General features: G+C 37.8%; 1 protein-coding gene across 3 annotated transcripts in view; it reads right to left on the minus strand.

Moving 5' to 3' along the window:
- Positions 1-23,200, minus strand: part of LOC112160059 (interleukin-1 receptor accessory protein-like 1-B) — a gene marked incomplete in the record, with an annotated part of 393,180 nt that overhangs the window by 352,963 nt on the left and 17,017 nt on the right. For 2 of the 3 annotated variants that reach the window (XM_024294396.2, XM_024294395.2), the window contains 1 exon segment: positions 2,956-3,054. In XM_024294396.2, coding sequence (XP_024150164.1) covers positions 2,956-3,037 — 82 coding nt within the window. 3 annotated transcript variants of the gene reach the window in all.

Here is a 23,200-nt window from a genome sequence, read left to right on the forward strand (position 1 = left end):
CACAAATTTGCAACGTACTATTAAATTCAGGACTCTACTGAACGAATGAACGGAAAAAAAATTTTTTATACATTAATGGGCTAATGTCCCACATGAGTCCAAAAAGATAAAACAAAAACTAGAGAACCTTTGTCTTCTCGTCTTGATACAAATATTAAAAACATTGTGAAGTTTAAGACAAGCACAAAAGGCAGCCATCAGCTCCATGTTAGTTTTAGACTCCAGCCACTGTTTGACATCATCAGTATGTGCCTAAAAGTGTTGCCTCAAACCACGTGTCCTCTATTTGATCTAAAACTCAAAGGTCAAGGTCAAAAAATGTCGTTTAAACCCACATTTCTGCAGATATATCCTCGATATACCACACCAAAAACCAGTTCCTTCAGTCTAAAGGCTCCTAAAAATAACCCACCTCACCCTGGACATCTACAAGAAATCCACAGTAACCAGCCGCCGTGTTGTTTTTGTGATTTTATGTGCTGCATTAAGCAAAAATATCCATAATTATTCTGTTTGCCCAACCATTGAGGCCATATCAGCATTCCTACCAAGAGAAACCACAGGAGAGGACAAACGGATACATATGTATGCCGAGGATTAGGACTGGAAATGCATTGTATGTTTTCGCAGCCGCAGAACAAATGCAGACAAAGCATTACTCAAAGACGAGTGTTTTGAATTTAATCATCTACAGATAATGACTTTCCAGGGATTGCTAGCTAAACAGAAAGCGAGTCAGACGGCAGAGTCGTGGTCCCCGAGGACGTCAATCAAGCCCTTTAATTTCCTCTGATGGGCCAAAACATATTCATGAGGTTCAACTGAAAAAACACCGTATGGTCGCAGAGTTCTCAGCATCCACGATTTGTTAATAGCACATTTTTACTTCTGATCTGAATCAAGTAATGTTGAAAAGCACAACAACAAAAAAAAACATTTTTTTTTTGATAACCAGTTCTTTAACTTTCACCCAGCATTAATAAAGCTGTACAATCTATAAGAGGAGGAACAAAAGGACGGGGGTCTGGCTGGAATTGGGTGTTCATTTATCAGTAGATGTGTTTCAAATCCTGGCCTCAGGCAGCGGCTCATGAAGCATCCGAACAGATAGCCCTCAGGGACTTCTGCTGGGAACCAAAAAAAGAAAAGCCTTTTGATGAGCCTTGGGCCATTCCTGCACCTGTGCCTAATATGCATGGATGAAAAAAACCCAGACGTAAGCAATCACCCAGTAAGGAAACAAACTGCTTTTATGAATGTGCACCTTTAAGTCATCTTTCTTGCGTGTATGGAGTGGAGGGGCGAGCGATAGTCGCACAATTAACTGCGATAACATCCCATTCCAACTAAAGGTCAAAGCTGCAACCTTAGATGGAGATTTAGTGCTCGGTGGAAGCTAGTGCTGCCACAAACAATTATTTTAATAGTCGACCAACACCGGTTATATTTACCGATTAGTCAACTAATTGGGTCATGCGCAAACTGGATGTAAAGCACTCATCCTAATCATCATTAGCTTTAAGCTAATTAAAAACTAAATATATGGCATTACCTGGAATAATGCTAGAATGAATGCTGCAAGCTAAGTTTGGCGGCTGAAGGTGCTAGTGGTGATAGCTAAAGATGCTGAAAAAGATAGCTGAAACCGCTGAAGCTAATAGCCAGCTAGAATACTAGTTAAATGCAAAATTAGCCTAAAAAATTGAAAGAGCCTCAGTTAGCCAAAACAACTAGCATGTAGCTGAAATATTAGCTAAACTCCAAAGTAGCCTAAAAAACTGAAAAAAGCCCAAATTAGCCAAAACAGCTAGAATGTAGCGGAAATAGCAGAACTCCAATATAGCCTAAAACCCGGAAAAATTCAAAATGAGCCAAAATAGCTAGCATGTGGCTGAAATATTAGCTAAACTCCAAATTTGCCTAAAATACTGAAAAATTCCAAAATTAGCCACAATAGCTAGCATGTATCTGAAATATTAGCTAAACTCCAAATTAGCCCAAAAAAACTGAAATATTCCAAGTTAGCTAAAACAGCTAGCATGCATTTAAAACATTAGCTAAACTCTAAAATAGCCTAAAAAATTTGAAATTAGCCAAAACATCTAACATGTAGCTGAAATATTGGCTAAATTCCAATATAACCTAAAAGCCAGAAAAATCCTAAATCACCCATAATGGCTAGCACGTAGCTGAAATATCAGCTAAACTCCAAATTAGCCCAAAAAACTGATAAACTCCCAAGTTAGCCAAAACAGCTAGCACATAACTGAAATATTAGCTGAACTGCAAAATAGCCTAAAAAATTGAAATTAGCCAAAACAGCTTGTACGTAGCTGGGATATTAGCTAAACTCCAAATTAGCCTAAAATACTGAAAAATTCAAAAATTAGCCAAAATAGCTACAATGTAGCGCAAATATTAGCTAAACTCCAAAATAGCCTAAAAACTCAAAAAAGCCCAAGTTAGCCAAAATAGCTAGCATGCATTTAAAATGTTAGCTAAACTTTAAAATAGCCAAAAAAATTGGAAAAAAGCCTAAGTTAGCCAAAACAGCTAGCATGTAGCTGAAATATTAGCTAAATTCCAATATAGCCTAAAAACCAGAAAAATTATAAATTAGCCAAAATAGTTAGCATAGCTGAAATATTAGCTAAACTCCAAATGAGCCTAAAATAAATGCCAAAATAGTCTGAAAAGCTAGCTTAATGCCATTTTAACTTTCAACTTTACTACACTCCAAATAACAAACTAACAAATAATCAATTATTAAATGAGTCGTTGACTATTTTAATAGTCGATTAGTCGACTAATTGTGGCAGCCCTAGTGGAAGCTCCACCACTTAAAGAGGGAGACATCTACTGACAAACCACCTCAATCCAGGTTGGATATATGTAGCGTTCTTGGGCCAAACAGCTGTGCAAACCAATAGTGGAGGATGCATTGCAAGGACTTACCTGAGCCTCTCTTTGACACCACCTTCAGGCACTGAACCACAGCTGCGTGAAGCAAGATCAGAAGAGGGATGGAAGCTTTCATTTTTTATTTCACCAGTCCTGAAAAGCAAAAAAAAAAGAAAAGGAAACCTTGAGTTATTTTTATTACACTGTACGGAATAACCGAGCAGGGCTGCTGATGTCTAAACGCATCTATGTCAAGGCGAACGCCGGTCGTGCTTCCCTGTCAACAGAATACAGCTCTACTCCTGCTCCTTCCCAGACAGACGTGACATAATCAGGTGCCTCCTTAAGATCGAGGCGTCACTGGTCAACGTAGTGGTCTTCGATGATAAAATAGTAGCAAAAAACCAAAGGAAACTCAACTGAGAATGAAGATACAACCAGAGACCAAACGGACACAAACTGACCGTTAGTCTTCTTCACTGATGTTTTCTGGGGTGTTTTAATTAAAAATAAATAAAAACTCAATGGAGCCACAGATAAAACATGGAGTAATCCTTTATGACAGAAGTGCCAAATATACGGCCCCCCAGATGGTTTAATCTAGCCCAGTCATGAAGAGTAAAAAATATAATTATGTTTTTAGTCCATTCCTGTGGCGAGTTATGGTTATTTAAAGAAATGGCAGCAATGTGGAATTCCACCACTAGGGGGCGCAAATGAAACACAAGATCCGTATGACAAGAGATCAAGAAATAAACAAAAATAAACAATGTAACAAGTGATTAGGCTACTACGTTGTTTGAGACATTTTGTCCAACTGATGAAATAAAAAAAAAAAAAACGAAGTTACAGATATTAAGTTGACCATTGGTTATCCAGCTATTATGTTACCGGTCTGGCCCACTTCAGATCAGGCGGGTTGATTGTGGCACCTGAACCAAAAAGAGTTTGACACCCTAACTTTATAAGGTTGTAGTTGAAGATCCTACATTCATTCAAAAAAAATGTTTTGACAGTAAAATCTGCCCAACACTAGAGGCTCTCGGGCTCTTATCTGTTTGCTCAGTGGTTGGACAGGACAGGTTAAAGAAAAGAAAAAAAAGAAGATCCTACGTTCAGTTCCCGCCTATATTTTGAAGTACGGAAAATAATAATAATAATAATAATAATAAAACAGCAAAAAAATACTAACAATATTTATTGCGATATAACCTTTTTCTCGATAGTAGAATAAGCCTATCGTGATAGACTTATGGTGAGTTATGGTTCTTAAAAGAAATGACCGCAATGCGCAATTCCGCCACTAGGGGGAGCAAAGGAAAAGAAATACCGGCATAACAAGAGATCAAGAAATAAACACAATATACAGTGTAATAAGCAATTAGTGTGGCTAATGGGGCCCCTGGACCAAAACGAGCCTGACACCCCAACTTTATGGGCGATAAACCGCTAACAATATTTATCGCGATATAACTTTTTTCTCAATAGGGGGTCCTAAAACAACACTCAAGAGTTAGTCGCCACATGCCGGTAAATTTATTTTGGTATCTCCTTCTTTAACGACCACACCCGCCCCTTTCGCTAATGGTTACATTTTGATTACACATTTGTGTTTTGAGCCACAGAGCTTTCAAATTTGAAAAATACAGTTATTTTGTTTATATCGTGATATATATCGTTATCGCCTGATATGATAAAAAACTATATCATGATATAGAAAAATTTGGCCATGGTGTTCTGAAAGTGTCGCACTTTGGGCTTTGCGGAGTGACGATTCAAAGTTCAAATATCTGAACTTTGTCAACCAATCAAGGACGGGCCTTGTGACATCCTGATGATGTCATCGGTGGGTGGAGAAGAACTTGATATTTTATTTATTTGCGTAGAGAATTTACCATTTAAGGAGAGTTCATCGTCAAATAAGTTCTCCATTAAGGACATTGCAGAAGTTTTTGAGGTGGTTTTATTATTTTCCATTAGAATTACAGTAAAATTGTCTTTATTCTGGCTATAAAAGAGCCAATTTTCAAACTAGCTGATGTTGGGTTTTTACAACTGCAATAAAACCAAAATATGAGCATCAAACTGACTGTATGATTTGTTGAAGAATATCAGGTTTTTATGCTTCTTTTGAGAAAAAGAAAATACTGTAATCGTTTACTTTTTTATGATGAAGCACAATCAAGTTTATTTCTTTTTCACTTTTCTCCACCCATTCCAACCTGCTTGCACTCTCCTCTTCACTTCTTTTCCACACTCTCCATTACTCTGTACTGTTGACCCTAAATACTTAAACTCCTCCACCTTCTTTATCTCTTCTCCCTGTAACCTCACTCTTCCACTCTGGTTCCTCTCATTCACACACATGTACTCTGTCTTACTGCGGCTAACCTTCATTCCTCTCCTTTCCAGGGCAAACCTCCACCTCTCTAACTCCACCTCCACCTGTTCCCTGCTCTCACTACAAATCACAATATCATCTGCAAACATCATAGTCCATGGTGATTCCTGTCTAACCTCATCCGTCAGTCTGTCCATCACCATTGCAAACAGGAAGGGGCTCAGAGCTGATCCCTGATGTAATCCCACCTCCACCTTGAACTCCTCTGTCACCCCTACAGCACACCTCACCACTGTCTTACAGCCCTCATACATGTCCTGCACTGCTCGGACATACTTCTCTGTCACTCCAGACTTCCTCATACAATACCATAGTTCCTCTCTGGGCACTCTGTCATAAGCTTTCTCCAGATCTACAAAGACACAGTGGAGCTCTCTCTGACCTTCTCTGGGACTGGGACTGAAGAATGGGACTGAAGAAAAGACAGGAAGCAGAGCTGGAGGTAGCAGAGATGAAGATGCTGAGGTTCTCTTTGGGAGTGACCAGGATGGATAGGATCAGGAATGAATACATCAGAGGGACAGCACATGTTAGAGGTTTTGGAGATAAAGTCAGAGAGGCCAGACTGAGATGGTTTGGACATGTTCAGAGGAGAGACAGTGAATATATTGGTAGAAGGATGCTGAGTCTAGAGCTGCCAGGAAAGAGGTCTAGAGGAATACCAAAGAGGAGGTTTATGGATGCAGTGAATGAAGACATGAAGGTGGCTGGTGTTAGAGTGGAGGATGCTGAAGACAGGCTTAGATGGAGGAAACTGATTCGCTGTGGCGACCCCTGAAGGGAAAAGCCGAAAGGAAAAGAAGACAATCAAGTTTATGGAGTTTAAAAAGATAAATATTTATGTGCAAAATTACAATATTTTATATGATTTGCTCTTTACTGCTTTGTATTTATAAAGATCTAAAACATTATCAGTATTCTCTGGTTCTTGGATAATTCCTTTCTAAGGCATTAATTATGGAAGTTTTCCAAAAACTTTATATTATTGTACTATTTCTATAAAATATGAGGTTTTTTTAAAGTTGCAAGTTTTTGGTTAGATTATTACATAGTTTTTCTTTCAATTCTTTAAAAACTTCTTTTAAAAACATTCTTTTCTTACATTTCATTATTGTATATTTACTCTACTTAAGCTTAGTTGAATCTGTGTTTTTTTCAGTAATATTCATAGAAATTCACATTTCAGGAATGTTCACAGTTCTTTACAGTGGCACTAAAACTATTAGTTGACTATGTTGATTAATCGACTATAAAAAAAAAAAAGAATTGTTGATGCTAATTTGATATTGTCGACGCATCATACCTGGGACTTTAACCTTTTTATTTTTTCTGAGGTGACATTAAAAATTATGAGCTATACATGTAAAATGTCAATTTCTGTGAACGTACCTTTTGTTAAAAAAAATATTGCACATCATCTTTACGGTTACCACGATTAGTCACGACTAATCATCTATTAAAATAGTCGACACCTAATTTAATAGTCGATTAGTCGTTTTCTTATTTATTAATTTTAAATCTTAAAACTTCGGCGCACGCTTTCTAATGTCGCGTCTGCTGTTATCTTTCACACACGTGTTGCAGTGCTAATCCGTGTCAGTAGTGATGTCACAGGAAGTTCTAGGAAGACTTTACATTCAGTCTGCGAATGACCTGATTAGTCGAATAATCAAAAACTGACCAGTGATTAATCAACTATTAAAATCATTGTCCCCTTATGTGAACAATAATCATCGACTAATTGAAAAAAAATAATCAGTGACTAATCGATAATCTAACCATGGTTCCGCCCACACCTGTACCGTGGAAACAAGCCCCTCCCCCGCTCCATACATTGTTAAAATCGATTAAATTGCAGTTGGTGTCAAACTCATGTATTGTACACCGTCTTTGTTTTAATATGGTTCAAAGTTGATTCTTGACGGTTATCCAAAAGTCTGGTAACCTGAAGCTCCCGCCGCGTGTGGGAGGAGCTTCTGTCAAACACTTCTCTCAAACTCATCATGGACGACACGAATGCTCAAAGATTAATCCTTAAGAGCTGAATAAAAGCATCGGTGCACGTCTCCATGTCTGGGTTCAGATCTCCTGGTTAGGGGCATTAGCTATCCCGCTGCTGCTGCTCCTGCAACTGGAACAGGCTGTCAGGGGGAGGCAGTACGGCAAGCCAAAAGGATCAAAAATCACCAGGGAAAGTGGGCATGGCAGCGCCTCACCTGCACATGCACCATGGATAATAAATGTTCCCACTGTTAGTTTCCATACTACAAGTAATACAAAAAATAATGAAAATGTAATTTTAATATTTTCATTTAGGATTTAATTTGGACATTGGGAGGTAGGGGGCGGGGCAAGGGAGAATTACATATTCGGCATTCTTTTCTCTTAGTTTTTGTAGATTTGGTCTCAGGACATGTAAATGTAACCAGAAACTACATGTTTTTACTTTTTTTTTTTTTGTTCAAAGATGTTTGAGTTTATATATTTATGTTTAGAAGTACTTCATATATGTTTAAAAGCTTTTCAAAAAAGTAATTTTAGGCTTTTATCTTTTTGTTTTTTCCTATTTTTAAAATTTTATGCACTGATCAAAAAAATAATCCAAGCCGTGACCCTAAAATCGTAACACAATCCGAACCGTGAGTTAATATAAAATATTAATATTATATAAATTAGTAGACTTTCTGCTTAAGTGAACCGTATGTGACAAAAGTGACTGATGCTCATCAAATTCCGTGACGAATAACAAAAAGAACCATCAAACGCGTGTCAGGATGTAAAGAAACAATTCCACGGACATTTCCGTCACCACAAAGAACTCCTGCAAGCATTCCACAACGCCTCATCAGACGGTCTTTGAGCGAAAAGCCACAATAACCCTCGAGACACCGAGGCAGGCAAAACTGGCCTACATCCAACCACGGCGGCGCTGCCATTTTCTCCTCGTCAATGGCCTATTGTCATCAACATTTGCTTCCTGTAAACGCGGCGTCCTCAGAAAAGCAACACAGAAATCTTATCTTTTTAATTAGCTCCAAACATTGGCACAAAATCTTTTTTTTACTTCATTAAACAACGGGCTGGAATACCAGTTTGGGCTCCCTTCAACTCACTGACATTGTGGAGAGTTAGACATGAAAGAACACTATGGGGGTGAAAAATGTGCATATGATGCATTGTAATTAATATTTGATACTGATGAGAAAAGATTCAAAGTCACCCTCTGTTAGCGAATCTGGTCACATACTACGAGTGCCGTACCAATGGAGGGAGATTAATGAGTTGAATAAATTAGTATCTAAACATGATGCTTTGCCGTGGTCCGGCCATGTGAAAAAAAACTACTTAATAAGTCACCGAATTTAGATATCTCTTTAATTAAAAGCAAAAAAGTTGCCAAAGCAAACCAGAAGTTTTGCCCTCCACCGTGGCTCGGTGTTTAATTCTGACATGCAATTGTTGGGAAGTCTCACCGCCTGAGGGAAGAAGCTGCCCCACAGTCAGCGGACTCAAACAAGCGGACAAACAAGCAGCAGGGTAAACAGACTGAGGCCGGACCACGAGATGCCCTTCTTTGTGAGCCGATGTTGCCAGAGCTGGATGAAAAGATTATGTTCCTGGGTGGAACAGTCTGCCCGAGCGTCCTCCTGGGCTTCACGCCGTGCCGGGGCTGTCATGGGCAGTCAGGAGAGTTTTGATTGTACCTTGAGCACACATTTTTTTTCGGAGTGTGTGTGTGTTGTTGTGTGCTGTCAATCCAAACAATCTGCTGCAAGGATGCCCAGAATCCATCAAATTAGAGAAGGCAGTTGAGCTTGTCAAACATCCAGATATATGTGTTGTTATTTTTACCGTGTGAGGGCAGAGTGGCGACGGAACCCTGTGGCAATCCTGAATATCCAGAATAAACCGGATAGGGAAATTAGAACCACTCCTATCACGATGAACTGTTATGTAACTCAGAAAATAAGGCCTTTTTCATTTAAAAGTTGAAAACTGAAAACTGTTCTTCTCTAATCTTATCCAACGTTCACACTGGACAAGCAGGGAGGGGCTTCCTCGGCCACCTACAATTGAAATCTCGCAAATTCCACGGCTCTATTTCGATGTATGAAAGACTTTGTGACAAAAAAAATCTATCCGGGCACTTGAATTAGTAATTTCTCCTCCATGATCAAAAATAAATAGTTGGCACCTCCGTGAATTAATTAAAGGGACGTCATCCAAATGTCACTACTAAATCCAAGTCCCTGATTGGTCAAACTTCATCCGGTTTAACATCAATGCACAGTCAATGGTTTTGTACATAGTCGATTCATACTTGTGTCACTATTAGCGCTGGGCGGATCAATCTGATATATCGATAGTATCAATCTCAATTTGTTATTGGTATTGGATCAATACTTAGATATCGATATTTCCACTCTTGTTTGAAACTTTTCTCTATCTACTAAAAGGACCCACCTGAGTTGCTGCCAAGTTACTTTTCAACTGTTTTTATTGTTCTATTTTAAGGCTAAGAAGTTACAAATTATTTATATTTTTAACAGCTTTTTTTCCATTGTTAAATATTTTTGATTTATTTTTGTATTATAGTGACTTGTTTTGTTTGGCTTGTTTGCATTCACTTCTTCACTTTTTATTGACTTTAAGAAGTTTTTATTTTGATAAACTATTTTCCATTTCATTGAAAATATTGCCCTAATTCTGTTTTTATGTTTGTCAATTAAATAAAAAAGTGAAAACTCCCCCCTCCCCGATAAATAAATAAATAAATAATAAACATTCACGGCAACTGAAAACAATTGAGATGTTGACCTTCATGTCACATGCACCGCATTGACAGAAAAAATATCGACATTGGCATCGATATTGGCAATATTGACCAATATCGGATCAGTATCGCCCACCCCGAGCAGCTTCGCGTAAACGCGAGTTTTGAATGCAGAACCCCAAAAAACATAAGCTTTTTATTAGAAGTGGTCGATTGAATGTGCATTGCCGATGGTGGTGTAAAAGCAGCTACAAAGTCGGTCTCCGTTGGACGCCAGATCATAACGTGGCAGTCTAAACTGATTCAGTTTTGTCAAGAGTGATTGGTGCTGGAAGCTATGTCGTCCCCATTGGTTAAGCTACAGAATTCTGTGGTTGAGAACTACTGTGAGTCAATGGGTTCATAAAAACAGATACATAGTGCATTCTCTTTCATGGGTCGTGGTTGACTCACAACGGATCGTCTGCTTTGATTTGTCCAGGAAATCAAGGAACTCTTGACCCAGTCCTGGAACGAAGGTCTTGGTTTGTTGGTAAATATTTCTTTCTTTCCCAGGCTTTAAATAGGTCAAAGAGTAATAGCAAACCAAAGGGACTAAAGGACACAAGTGTATTACCAAAGTAGCGATGTGGCCCCCAACATATGAATCTCAAAAACCTGGGTGTCATGTTGAAAACAGTATTAAAAAAGGGACTGTTCAATTGTGGAATTAGCCATTTTATTCAATAGCAATCGAATATTGAGACTTTTTATACCACACACCATTTTAATTGGTTGTGCCTAGCAGTTTAGACAGTTTTATTTCATTTAGGTCAGTTATCATATGCTTTAGAATCAAAGGATTTCATACCCAGCTGCAGTATCAAACAACATCCTTAATAGAAAAAAAACACAAAAGACCCAAACACTTAACAGAAATGTGTCTTATAAGGCAGGGTGTCTACTAGGGTAAATAAAGGTAAAACATTTAAACTTGTGTGACTCTGCAAACATCTTTCCCCCTCGGTAAACCCTCCCTCAACCGGCTCAGGCGGTCCAAAGCCTCAGGAGGTATTTGACAAGGCCAGGAGTTCAGATTTAGGGTTGAGACACAGAATAAAACTGAGAAGAATTGTCAAGATCAAATTTCACCTCACATTGTCTGACAATTTGTCATCCATCACCTGTACACTGCAAGGCTTGTGCAGTGGTCAACAAAAATACCAATTCAGGCTGTTACAGGTCTGAAACGCACCTCCGGTGGAAGGCAGCTCTCATTATCCATCAAAGGAAATGTTGACACGTCTGAGCTTTGGCTGTGTATTGACAAGAGTCTGGCAATAGCCAATAATACGTATCACGATACGCATGTCACGGTGCGATACATATCCCAATATATACCAAAACACAATACACGTATCACGATACAATACGTATCCCAATATATCCCAAGACACACGATACAAATGTAACGATACAATACTTATCCCAATGTATCTCAAGACACACGATACAAGTGTAATGATACGTATCTCAACATATTCCAAGACACATGATACACGTTTCATGATACGATACGTATCGTAATATGTCCCAAGACACATGATACGATACTTATCCCAATATATCCCAAAACATACACGATACACAAGTCACGATACGTATCTCAACATATCCCAAGACACATGATACACAATTCATGATACGATGCGTTTCGTAATATATCCCAAAACACATGGTACACATGTCACAATTCGTATCCCAACATGTCCCAAGACACACGATGCAAGAGTATTGATACAATACTTATCCCAACATATCCCAAGACATTCAAAACACGTGTCATGATACAATACTTATCTCAATATATCCCAAGACACACTTGTCATGATACGATACGTGTCCCAATATATCCCAAGACAGCAACAGAAACAATATTTCACTTTTTTTTCAAAAAAGTGATTGAACTTTCTGTTCAATTTCAACTTCTGACTGGATCCTGTTAAAAATTCCCAAATGTCCTGCTACTTCATCGGCCAAACCTAAACATTACATTGATATGATTGGCAGAAATGGGGGTGTCTTGTGTGCGCTTGTTGCTACATCTGCTTAAAGTTCGGGTTTTACCATTTAAAAGTTGATTTTAACAGATTTACTGTGCTTTTCTTTTGGTAACTGTATCTTTTTTCAGACTATTATGCAAGAAACTCTGATTAGCCAGATCGCTAATTAGAAGAACTGCAGAACTTTGGCCCGCTTCATCTTTAGCATTTTGACTGAAGGTCTCCGCACAGTGCACGCTGCAGGGCTCCACTTGTTCTTACATGAGTCGCGAAAAACCCAAATTCACATTTTCATACGGCACCAGAACCAACTTGCCACAGATTTTTGCTTAAGTTCTAACGTTTAGCTAAAATAATTCATTAAATATTATCTTGGTGAAATTTTAATTTATGCAATTATCATCAAATGAAGTGTCGCGATATTTAACAGAATCCATATTTTCTTAAGGCACTAGTCAGATCATGCCTCTGTGTTATGAAAATGGGTCTATAGAAATGGCAATTTTGTAAATAACTTGACTAAATGGATTAGCATTTATTCTACTACTGATATCCTCACCAAAACATTCAAGTTCAGATACTTTTTGTAATGACTTGTTTTAGTCAATTTCTTATATTTTTAGGTTTTTAATGAGAACATATATGCTGACAAATGAATAAAACTCTTCCAAATATACAATCAATTAAAATTAGAATGTATAATAAGATCTAAACCAGAGTGCACCACTTTAATGGAAGATGGTTTGATGACTTTCTGCCCCCTTAAAAAGGCTTCTAAAGAGCTCTAAATGACCACGACTCTCAGATTCAATTTGTCCCTCCATTTCCATCATATCCAACCAATAACACTCAATTATCCCATAAGTTTCACCTTTAATGTTTAGCTTCTGATGGAGAACTTAAGATGTTTTTGAGGCTAACTCAAGGGCTCGTCAAGCTTTTTTATCAATACTCACGAAAAAGGGTGTCAATGTTTTATTGTTGCTATCGTCTTCCTTTTTAGACACATGGTTATTAACTGGTGAGAAATGAAAGATTCAGAGCAGCTGTCTAACTGTCAGAGATATGATCAGGGAACACAATGGAGCAGAAAAAAAAACAAAAAACAAGAGTTATCCCCCTTTATGAAACGAACGGATGCTGGATGTCAAAGAAAAATATGAAATCTTAAAAAAGGCCGCTCTCCGTTATAAATCCCCCGATGAAAGCTTACCCTGTCAAGAATCTTACAGGCCTCCATCCTTTAAAAAGAAACTCATCCAAAAGGTTCTGTCACCTGTCTCTCACTTTGTGATTGTTTTTCCTTAAGCATTCGCTTTTTCCCCCCTCCCTGACAGTGTTTCTTCTATGGCAGATTCGTCCAAAATTCAATTACTTTCAAGTGGGGTTCAGCAGGAGAAGTGGGAAACTTTCTGAGCACCCTCGAGTTTAACAATGTATAACAAAACAGTATCTAGACTGGAGCCTTAGCTGCCAAATTGATGCCAGATTATGAATTTTAAAGATTCATTTTTACATGTTTAATCAAAAATAAATTTAAGGCCCTTGAGTTGAACTGCCTGTTAGTCTTTGGGTAAGGATAGAGCTAAAGTTTGACCCTATACAACCATTGATGGCTCCGGTATGGACACAGACACTTCCGGTTTACCATTTCCTGTGTGCAATTGGTGTCAGAACATATAAACTATAAAAAACTTTTCCTAGAAAGGTGAAGCAAAAAATCGTCCTTGTATTCTACTGTATGAGACGTCATCAGTGCCGTGAAACAATAGAAGAGCCAGAAGAAATTTGTAACTACAGTCCATCACAGACACCTATACAGTTGCCATGGAAACGCGTAACTTCCTCTACATTGATAGACTTTACTAGGAGAGCTAAGGAACAACAGAGAGGGAGGGGGAGAGACTGCAATCATGGCTGCAAGTACAGTATTCAAATCTGGGACTTTAGGTAAGATCTCCAGAATTGGCCTTTTTTAAGATACAGTTTAAATATTCATATTTAAAAAAAAAATAGTCTCAAGTTAGAAAAAAGTTTGTTGTGTTTGACTTTCAAATTTACTCTTGCCACAACCTTGCAATGACCTTGAATTCTAAAGCCCTGTTGCCAGGGGATCTGAAGCTACGAACACACCGGGCATGTGTGGCGGGTTCAAGAACACACTTAATGCTATGGTTGTCTGAATGGTTATCTGCATAATTGTTTCTCATCTATCATTGTTATGCCATTCAAGATGAAATGTCCGTTCTTGTTCCCCTATTTTGTCAATAAAATTTCTCTCAAAACTGTAACTAATGCTATGTACACACCAGGGCATTTGTGGCACATTCAAGAACACGCTGAACCTGGTTTCTTGAGCATGATTTCTTGAGCAAAGTTTCTTGACCATAGTCTCCTGAGCACAGTCTACTGAGCGCTGTCTCTTGAACCTGGTTTCTTCAGCATGGTCTCTTGAACGCAGTCCTTTGTGGACGGTTTCTTGAGCGCAGGATCTTGAATGCGATCTCTTGAAAGCGTATTCTTGAACGCGTATTCTTGAATGTGGTCACTTGAACGCAGTTCTTGAGCACGGTGTCTTGAACGCGATCTCTTAAACGCAGATTCTTGGGTGCGGTTTCTTGAGTCCGGTCCCTTGAGCGCAGTCCCTTGAAAGCGGATTCTTGAACGCGGAGCCTTACGCGCGGTCCCTTGAACACAGTCCCTGGTTTCTTGAACGTGGCCCCTTAAACGCGGTCTCTTTAGCACGGTCTCTTGAATGCGGATTCTTAAATGCAGATTCTTGAGCGCAGATTCTTGAGCGCGGATTCTTGAGCGCGGTTTCTTGAGCGCGGATTCTAGAAAGCGGTCTCTTGGACGCGGTGTCATGAGGGTGGCCTCTTGAACATGGTCTCTTTAGGGCGGTCTCTTGGACACGGATTCTTCAATGCGTTTTTTTTCAGCGCGGTTTCTTGAGCGCAGATTCTAGAAAGTGGTTTCTTGAGCGTGGTCTCTTGGACGCGGTGTCATAAGCGTGGCCTCTTGAAGGCGGTCTCTTTAGCGCAGTTTCTTGGACGCGGTGTCATAAGCGTGGCCTCTTGAACGTGGTCTCTTTAGCGCAGTTTCTTGGACGCGGTGTCATAAGCGTGGCCTCTTGAAGGCGGTCTCTTTAGCGCAGTTTCTTGGACGCGATGTCATAAGCGTGGCCTCTTGAACGTGGTCTCTTTAGCGCGGTTTCTTGGACGCGTTGTCATAAGCGTGGCCTCTTGAACGCGGTCTCATTAGCGTGGTTTCTTGGACGCGGTGTCATAAGCGTGGCCTCTTGAACGCGGTCTCTTTAGAGTGGTTTCTTGGACGCGGTGTCATAAGCGTGGCCTCTTGAATGCGGTCTCTTTAGCGTGGTTTCTTGGACACGGTGTCATAAGCGCGGCCTCTTGAACTTGGTCTCTTTGGGCGCGGTCTCTTGGACGCGAATTCTTGAATGCGGTTTCTTGAGCGCGGTTTCTAGAATGTGGTTTCTTTAGCGTGGTCTCTTGGAGGCGGATTCTAGAATGCAGTTTCTTGAACGCGGTTTCTTGAACGCGGTTTCTTGAAAGCGCTTTTAGCATATAGTATTCACAAAAGTCTGTCACAACCATATACCAGCACATGTTCTGGCATCTGGAAGAGGCATGATCCAAAATGTTGAAGTGCTGCAAATATCATAACTCTTGCTTCAGTTTTTTTCTTTCACAGCTCTGTTCCTATATACGAAAGACTTAACGCCATAAAATTTCAGCCCCACACAATTCGTTCATTCATTCATTTTCCTGACCGCTTTGTCCCTGTCGGGGTCGCAGTGCCCCACACAAATTGTAATTATTAATTTTTCCTCCGTGCTCACTTTGCTACGAGTTTTTTGACTGATTGATCAAAGTTCAACTGGTTTAACTTGTGAGGCACACTCAATTGCTGCGCATTTCATACATAGAGCCCGAAAACGTGCATAGCAGCACCAGAACACAAGAGTTTTGAAGGTGGAACCCCGAAATGCGAATATATGTGTTTACATAGTTTTCTTAATTGAAAATAGTAGCTAAAACACGTGTTTCAAAGCCCGGTGTGAACATAGCGCAACACTGCAATAAGGTAAGCTAACCACTGCAGTGGATGCAGTTTGTTTGCTGTAATTCCATAAAGAATATCTTTATGACTATATGCAACAAGCCCCAATGTTATGTTAAAACACCCCAGTCTGTGCTTTACAGACTCCTCCTCAACAAAAAAGGTGTTTCTCTACAAGACAAAACAGTTTGAGACTTTTCAAAAATAAAATTCTACACAGTTTTCTGGAACACATTCAGTTGCCAACTCAAATGCCTTTTTACAACTATACAATGGAAACTATAGAAAGACTAATTATAAGAGTTTGGTCTCTATATGTATAAATAATGTGTTTTTTTTAAGGCATTTCAGAATTTTCTGATTAAAAAAATATATTCCAAATCCCAGAATTCATATCAAATGTTTTATCAAATATAAACTTGTCACACAGGTAATGCCAGAAATAAAAAAAAAAGCTCTAATACATTTTTGTTTTAATACTAACAAAGCAGTTGATCCAAAATTTGACTTGCATCATTAACATTACTTTTGAGTATGTGCTATCCAACAAAGCACCATGACATTTTTTAATAGATGGGGGCCTTTGATTGTCATCGTCGCTCTTAAACATAAGCAGAAACATAGACGGCTTGCAAGAGGCAATAGGAATCCAGAGTATGTCTCAAAATGAGTGTACAACCTTTGAGTCTCTCATTACACCCCACCAGCTTCTTCCCATGTCACCTCTCTGCCCCCGTCCTCCTACCTCCAGGCAGAAAATTGAAATGTACTCAGCTTGGCAAGTTAACATTTCCATTTGTGAGAAACACTTTTAAGCCCTTATACCCTTGGCTGACGCACAGCCCACCCACACAAGTCTGTGCTCTCCCCACTGAATTATTTCGTTTTAGATTATCTAATAACCCTTGCAAACACTGGTGTCCATGTTGGACCCACAGTCATGGAAGAACGTACAGCTTTGTCACGTCACAGATAAAAATAAGCATGTTCTTCACAAAGATATCTCAAGGAAATCATACAGTCTTTGGATGAACGACGGATCATGATAGAAAACGCACAGGAACTTCATATTAATTTTGTTGGAAAACGCTTCAGGTTGAAATTTCATACATCTCTGTATCTCTTAAGGTTAAATGGCGTCACACCTGACAGTAAAACGTTGGCGTACAGATTGAGTGGAGCCTGACCCGATAACTGCTTCGTGGCCAAATCCTCTGCGCTATGACCTTAAGGTGAGACGGGTGGAACAATCCTGAAATTGTTGGCCAGGGGTTCAAATCCCTGGAGATCGTAGTATCTCTGGAAAAGACACTCACCACCAATGACCCCAACTGTAAGTGTAATGTGTAGCTCGCTTTGAACAGAAAAGTCTACAACTCTTTACAAAGAAATATGCCCAAATAAATTGTCCAACTAGGACACGCCCATTGGTAGATCCTGTTACGGCTTTTAGTTTATTTGGTAAACTGATGAATTTACTTGTAAAAATTGGCAATTCGCTTCATTTTCACCAAAAAAACAAAACAATTACAGGGTTTTTTTGTTGATGAATTGAAATAAAAACAATTGGTTGATTATTTTACTTACTTTAAATGTTTTTGTTCTCTTGTTTTGTTGAAAAAAAATCTTGATTTTTTCTTGAAGTATTTTCCTTCATATCGATTACTTTTAACAATTAAATGATGGCAGTGGGGTGAAGAAAGTATTAAATGGCGCAGCATGGAGGAATTAATAGTGGAAACTCATACAGCAAAGCAACCAAACTATTAAAACCCTGTTACAGAAAATGAGAAAATTAGTTAAAATTCCGAAAAGATAGATGCATAACTTTTGGCAATAAAAAAAAAAAGCAAAAATGTCTCTAGCTTCTATTTAACAGTATACCAACTCATCTTTTCTGCAATTTACAGGATATGATTTCGTCGACACATTTTCACTCCCAACTCGTCAATAGGGCTGATTGAGTATCGATACGATGCGATACATGGCTCCCAATATGAATGATATCGCGATACTGCAATAATTGGTGAAATCATCTCTAATACCTCACATTATATAGAAGGACACATATTTTTTTGAATATATCCCCATCTATTGTTTAGATTGAACACAATAATAATACACAACTTGTGTCTTTTTTAGTGCAACAGATAATACAACAAATAATACCAACTTGTGTGCAACTTTGCTGAAATCAGTAATACTATCTTTAAGACGCATTGACACCAATTGAATTGGAATTATCTGAAGAATTCAGTGTTAACAAAAGTAAACATGAACAGCAGAGCCACTACTTACTACAAAATTGTTGTAAACAACAGAACAATAATGTAATAAGTCAAGTAGCTGCCAGACACATTGTTTCCCACAACAGCCAGTCTTGGAATGTGCGCCTCCTATCTACCTCCGAAGGAACGTCTCGCCAATAGATGACGAATATAACGTTTTACAGACTCTTCAAACTAAAATAAAAGATCAATACTTGGTGAAAACCCATCAAGAATCAATCGCAGGATTAAATATCGCGATATATATCTCAATATTGACATTTCTGCACACATCCCGCAGTGAAACCAAGTATTAAAAATGGTCTGAAAACCGTTTAGAAACATTTTTATACTTAAAATGTCTGTGATATTGGAATTAATACAAATATTTTTTTAAAATGTGATTAATTTTTAAAATCAAATTCCTTTAATTTCCAATTTTCTACTTTATTCTGAACTTAGCTGAAGACAAAAAGCCCTTACTGAGGTGATTATGTTATTTTAAACTGTAAAAAGTGAAATATTGGATTAATTACCAAAATTTCTGTAATTTATTACTTTAAAAAATATTAATTTTTATCAAATTATATTTTAAGTTGAGTAAACCATCAACCTATAATTTTAATTTGATTAAAACTAATTATTTTAAAGGTTAATTGATCCAACGTTTCACTTTTTACAGTGTATGAAGAAATACGGACATGCTAGTAAGAAATGCACAATTCATATACTAATTTTATGCAAGACTTTCCAAAGGAATTTAATCCAAAAACAAAACATTTTATTAAAGTAAATTTTATTAGGTGAAAGCTGACCAAAATATTTTACTTGGCGTTTTGACTTTCTAATAAAACCATAAATTGTAAGCTTGAAACAAAAAGTAAAATATTCTATATTTGGCTAAAAAGAGTTTTATAGGCAAAAACAAACAAAAATAAAATTGCACTGTCATGTAAACAGCCTCTCACACGGTTCTAGCAGTGGCGTCCAGTTGTTAGGCTCCGCCCCTGAGGTAACTAGATGCCTTCTATTGCCCGGCTGTCAAGAAAATGAGGATGACATTAACTGCATATGGCTGTCTATGGTTCTGCGGGATACAAACTGAGAAGGAGGTGCGTACTGGAGTTAATAGAGGGGAATTTAGAGAGGAAGAACTGAAAAAGAATAAGTATCTGCTATATGTTAGATCTTTCTATGACTTATAAGTTTGTTTAATTAGCCATATTTAGTCTAAAACAGATTTAAAAAAAACAGTAAAATATGTTTTAAAATCGTCAATTAATCAAGAAAAGGAGCTAAAAAGAAATAAATATTTTTTTTAGTCAGCGCACAGCCAGTAATGTTGGTATTTTTCTAATGATTTCACATTAGGATTTGTCTTTTGTTTGGACAAGTCTTAATTGTTTAGTGTGTTGTCCTTCAGTTTTCATTGTGTGTCTAGAAGTGCCTCATGGGAGTTATAGTACCATTAACCAATGAGAAAAACTCCAATATTATGTATCCAGTAACAAACCTTTATGCACATCTTCATTTAAAATGGAGCTATCTCCATAACCGTTTATTGAATGCGTTTTCATTTGAAGCCAATTGAAACCATCTGAAAATCTGCCTGGTGTTAAGTTGTTAATTTTTCAAAACCAGAGCAATTACTGGACTGTCACCCGGTTATTTGTTCCATTACAGCAGTAATGAGAACTGAGAACACAGCTCAAACTGTCAAAGTCCACGTTTTTCACGAGTATGTGTTATAAGTTTAGCAGTGATTCACACAGTAAGAAAATACAGATCATTCAGGAAAGCAAAAAAAACAAAGACTAAACCAATAGAGCTACTTTAATGTGTTCAAATGATCTAAAGCAGGGGTGTCAAACTCCATCGGACAGGAGGCCAAAATCCAAAACACACCTTGGGTCGTGGGCTGAACAGGATAAACATTTACTGAACAACCTGAAACTAAATTTTAAAACTTTAAAAATGTAACTTTTTAACATAATTCTGAACAAGATATATAGCATTACCTATAATAACGCTAGTGTGAATGCTGTAAGCCGAATTTGGCCGCTGAAGATGCTAGTGCTGATAGCTAAAAACGCTGAAGCTGATAGCCAGCTAAAATATTAGTTAAATGACAAATTAACCTAAAAAACTGAAAAAATCCTAAATTAGCCAAAACTGCTACCATGTAGCTAAAGATTAGCCAAACTCCAAATAAGCCTAAAAAAAAACAAAAAAAGCCTAAATCAGTCAAAACTGCTAGCATGTAGCTGAAAATGAGATATACTCCAAAATAGCCTAAAAAAAACTGGAAAAACACAAATTAGCCAAAACAGTTGGCATGTAGCTGAAATATTAGCTAAACTCCAAATCAGGCTAAAAAACGGGAAAAAAAACTAAATTAGCCAAAACTGCTAGCATGTAGTTGAAAACTAGCTAAACTCTGAATTAGCCTAAAAAAAAACAAAAAAAAGCATAAATTAGCCAAAACTGCTAGCATGTAGCTAAATATTAACTAAACTCCAAATTAGCTGAAAAAAAAACGAAAAAAGCATAAATTAGTCACAACTGCAAGGATGTAGTTGGAAATGAGCTATACTCCAAAATAGCCTAAAAAAAATGGAAAATTTCTAAATTAGCCAAAACTGCTAGCATGTAGCTGAAAATTAGCTAAACTCTAAAAAAAGCCTAAAAAAATGAAAAAAAGCCTAAAATAGCCAAAACTGCTAGCATGTCGCTAAATATTAACTCCAAATTAGCCTAAAAAAACGAAAAAAGCCTAAATTAGTCAAAACTGCTAGCATGTAGCTGAAAATTAGCTAAACTCTGAAAAAGCCTAAAAAAATGAAAAAAAAAGCCTAAATTAGCCAAAACTGCTAGCATGTCGCTAAATATTAACTCCAAATTAGCCTAAAAAACGAAAAAAGCCTAAATTAGTCAAAACTGCTAGCATGTAGCTGAAAATGAGCTATACTCCAAAATAGCCTAAAAAAACTAGAAAAATCCTAAATTAGCCAAAACAGCTAGCATGTAGCTGAAATATTAGCTAAAGTTCAAAACAGCCTAAAATCCTTAATAACTTCCAAAATAGTCCAAAAAGCTAGCATAACTTTCAACTTCACTACACTCTGACTCCATAGAATATAAAGTAACGACTAATCGACTATTAAATTAGTCGTCAACTATTTTAATAGTCGATTAGTCGTTGATTAGTCAACTAATCGTGGCAGCCTTAAACCGACCCATTAAAAACATGGACAGAGGACGTCAACAGTTTGTGTAAACCTTATGTTGGTGTGTAGATTTGAATAAAATCACAACATTGCATCAGGTATGCATTGTGTCATTGTCCTATATAATAACGTATTTATTTACAGAAAAGTTTGAAATGGCGTTCATCGGTTTTATACCACGTCCCTGGGGCTTGTTTCTGTGATAATCAGAGTTTTTTCCTTTTAAAATTGGACCAAAACTAAACATTTTATGGTCATTTTACTGTGTCTGCTAAGCCTTATCTCATTGTTTACATACCATTCCAATATGGCGTCGCTCTTTACGTTTATTGGTCAATGCTAATAGGCTAGCGTGCCATCTTTAGCAATATATCTAATTGATTTGGGGCCTTGGTTGGGTGATCAAATCCCAGAATGGACAGTACATTATGGAAGACTATGTAAATTAACTGTAAGTCCCATCGAATCAAAGCATCTGCTAAATGACTTGACATGAATGTAATTACGAGACTCAAATTTCATTTTGTTGAAGCTGATTAAGAGCTAAATGGGGTCAGAACTGGAACTGGTAGACCGATAAAGACTCCAAAAGGAGAATTTCTGGTGTCACTTGTACCAACCAGAACATAAAACTACATGAGTTTGACCCATCCCATACCATAGAGGTTAACCATATCTTCTTGTTTTACTTTTTACTTAAATTTGTTCCGAGTACGTTCAAAAAGGCGGGATCTAAGGAACGAAGATTGCTGCCGGAGCTGCTCCAGTCTCAACCTTCAGGCTCCTCCTAAGAGACGTTAGCTACAGCAGCAGGTGCATTTCAGAGAAATGCTAAATAAAAATCTAAATTCCTCCAGCTTCCACAAGCAGTGATTAGCTATTCACGGACTACAGCAATTCCCTTTATCTCTCTCGCACACAACCTCTAACGCAAGGTTTTTTTTTTTTTTTTCCTGAGCGCCTAAATTTAAATCTGTGACACTGACACTGATCTGCTGCTGAACAGATGAGTCTCTAGGTAACTCTACGGTATGCTAATGGTATTCAGTCAGGAGCATCAAAGTACAGGTTCTTCAAGGAGTTCTGCCTTTTAATGACAAAAAAAAAACTGCACATTTTACTCTAACAGCAAAAAAAAGGATATATCTTGTTAGCAGTTTCCCTAAAAGAATCTCGGTAAAACCTTCTCTTAGATTAAAGGGAATTATTAATAGCGATCAATACAACGCTCAACATAAATGTACTTAAATCAGAAAATGCAGATGCTAAAAGCCTACAAAAAGAGAAATAATGCCCTGGTAGATTATGTAGTTTGCCAAATGACTTCTGCTGAAGAAAAAAAAAACTGTCTTGCTAAGCAGCAGTACCGTGGGCTGATTTAAGAGGGAATGAAAGAGGATTGTCAGATTATTAACACAAGTTAATAAACGCCTACCTTAGAGCTACAAGAATCATTAAGGCTGAAAAAACGTTTATCTTACACATTTTTTTCATCTGGAACTAAAATA

This window comes from Oryzias melastigma, linkage group LG2 (genome assembly GCF_002922805.2).
Source record: "Oryzias melastigma strain HK-1 linkage group LG2, ASM292280v2, whole genome shotgun sequence".
NCBI lineage: Eukaryota > Metazoa > Chordata > Actinopteri > Beloniformes > Adrianichthyidae > Oryzias > Oryzias melastigma.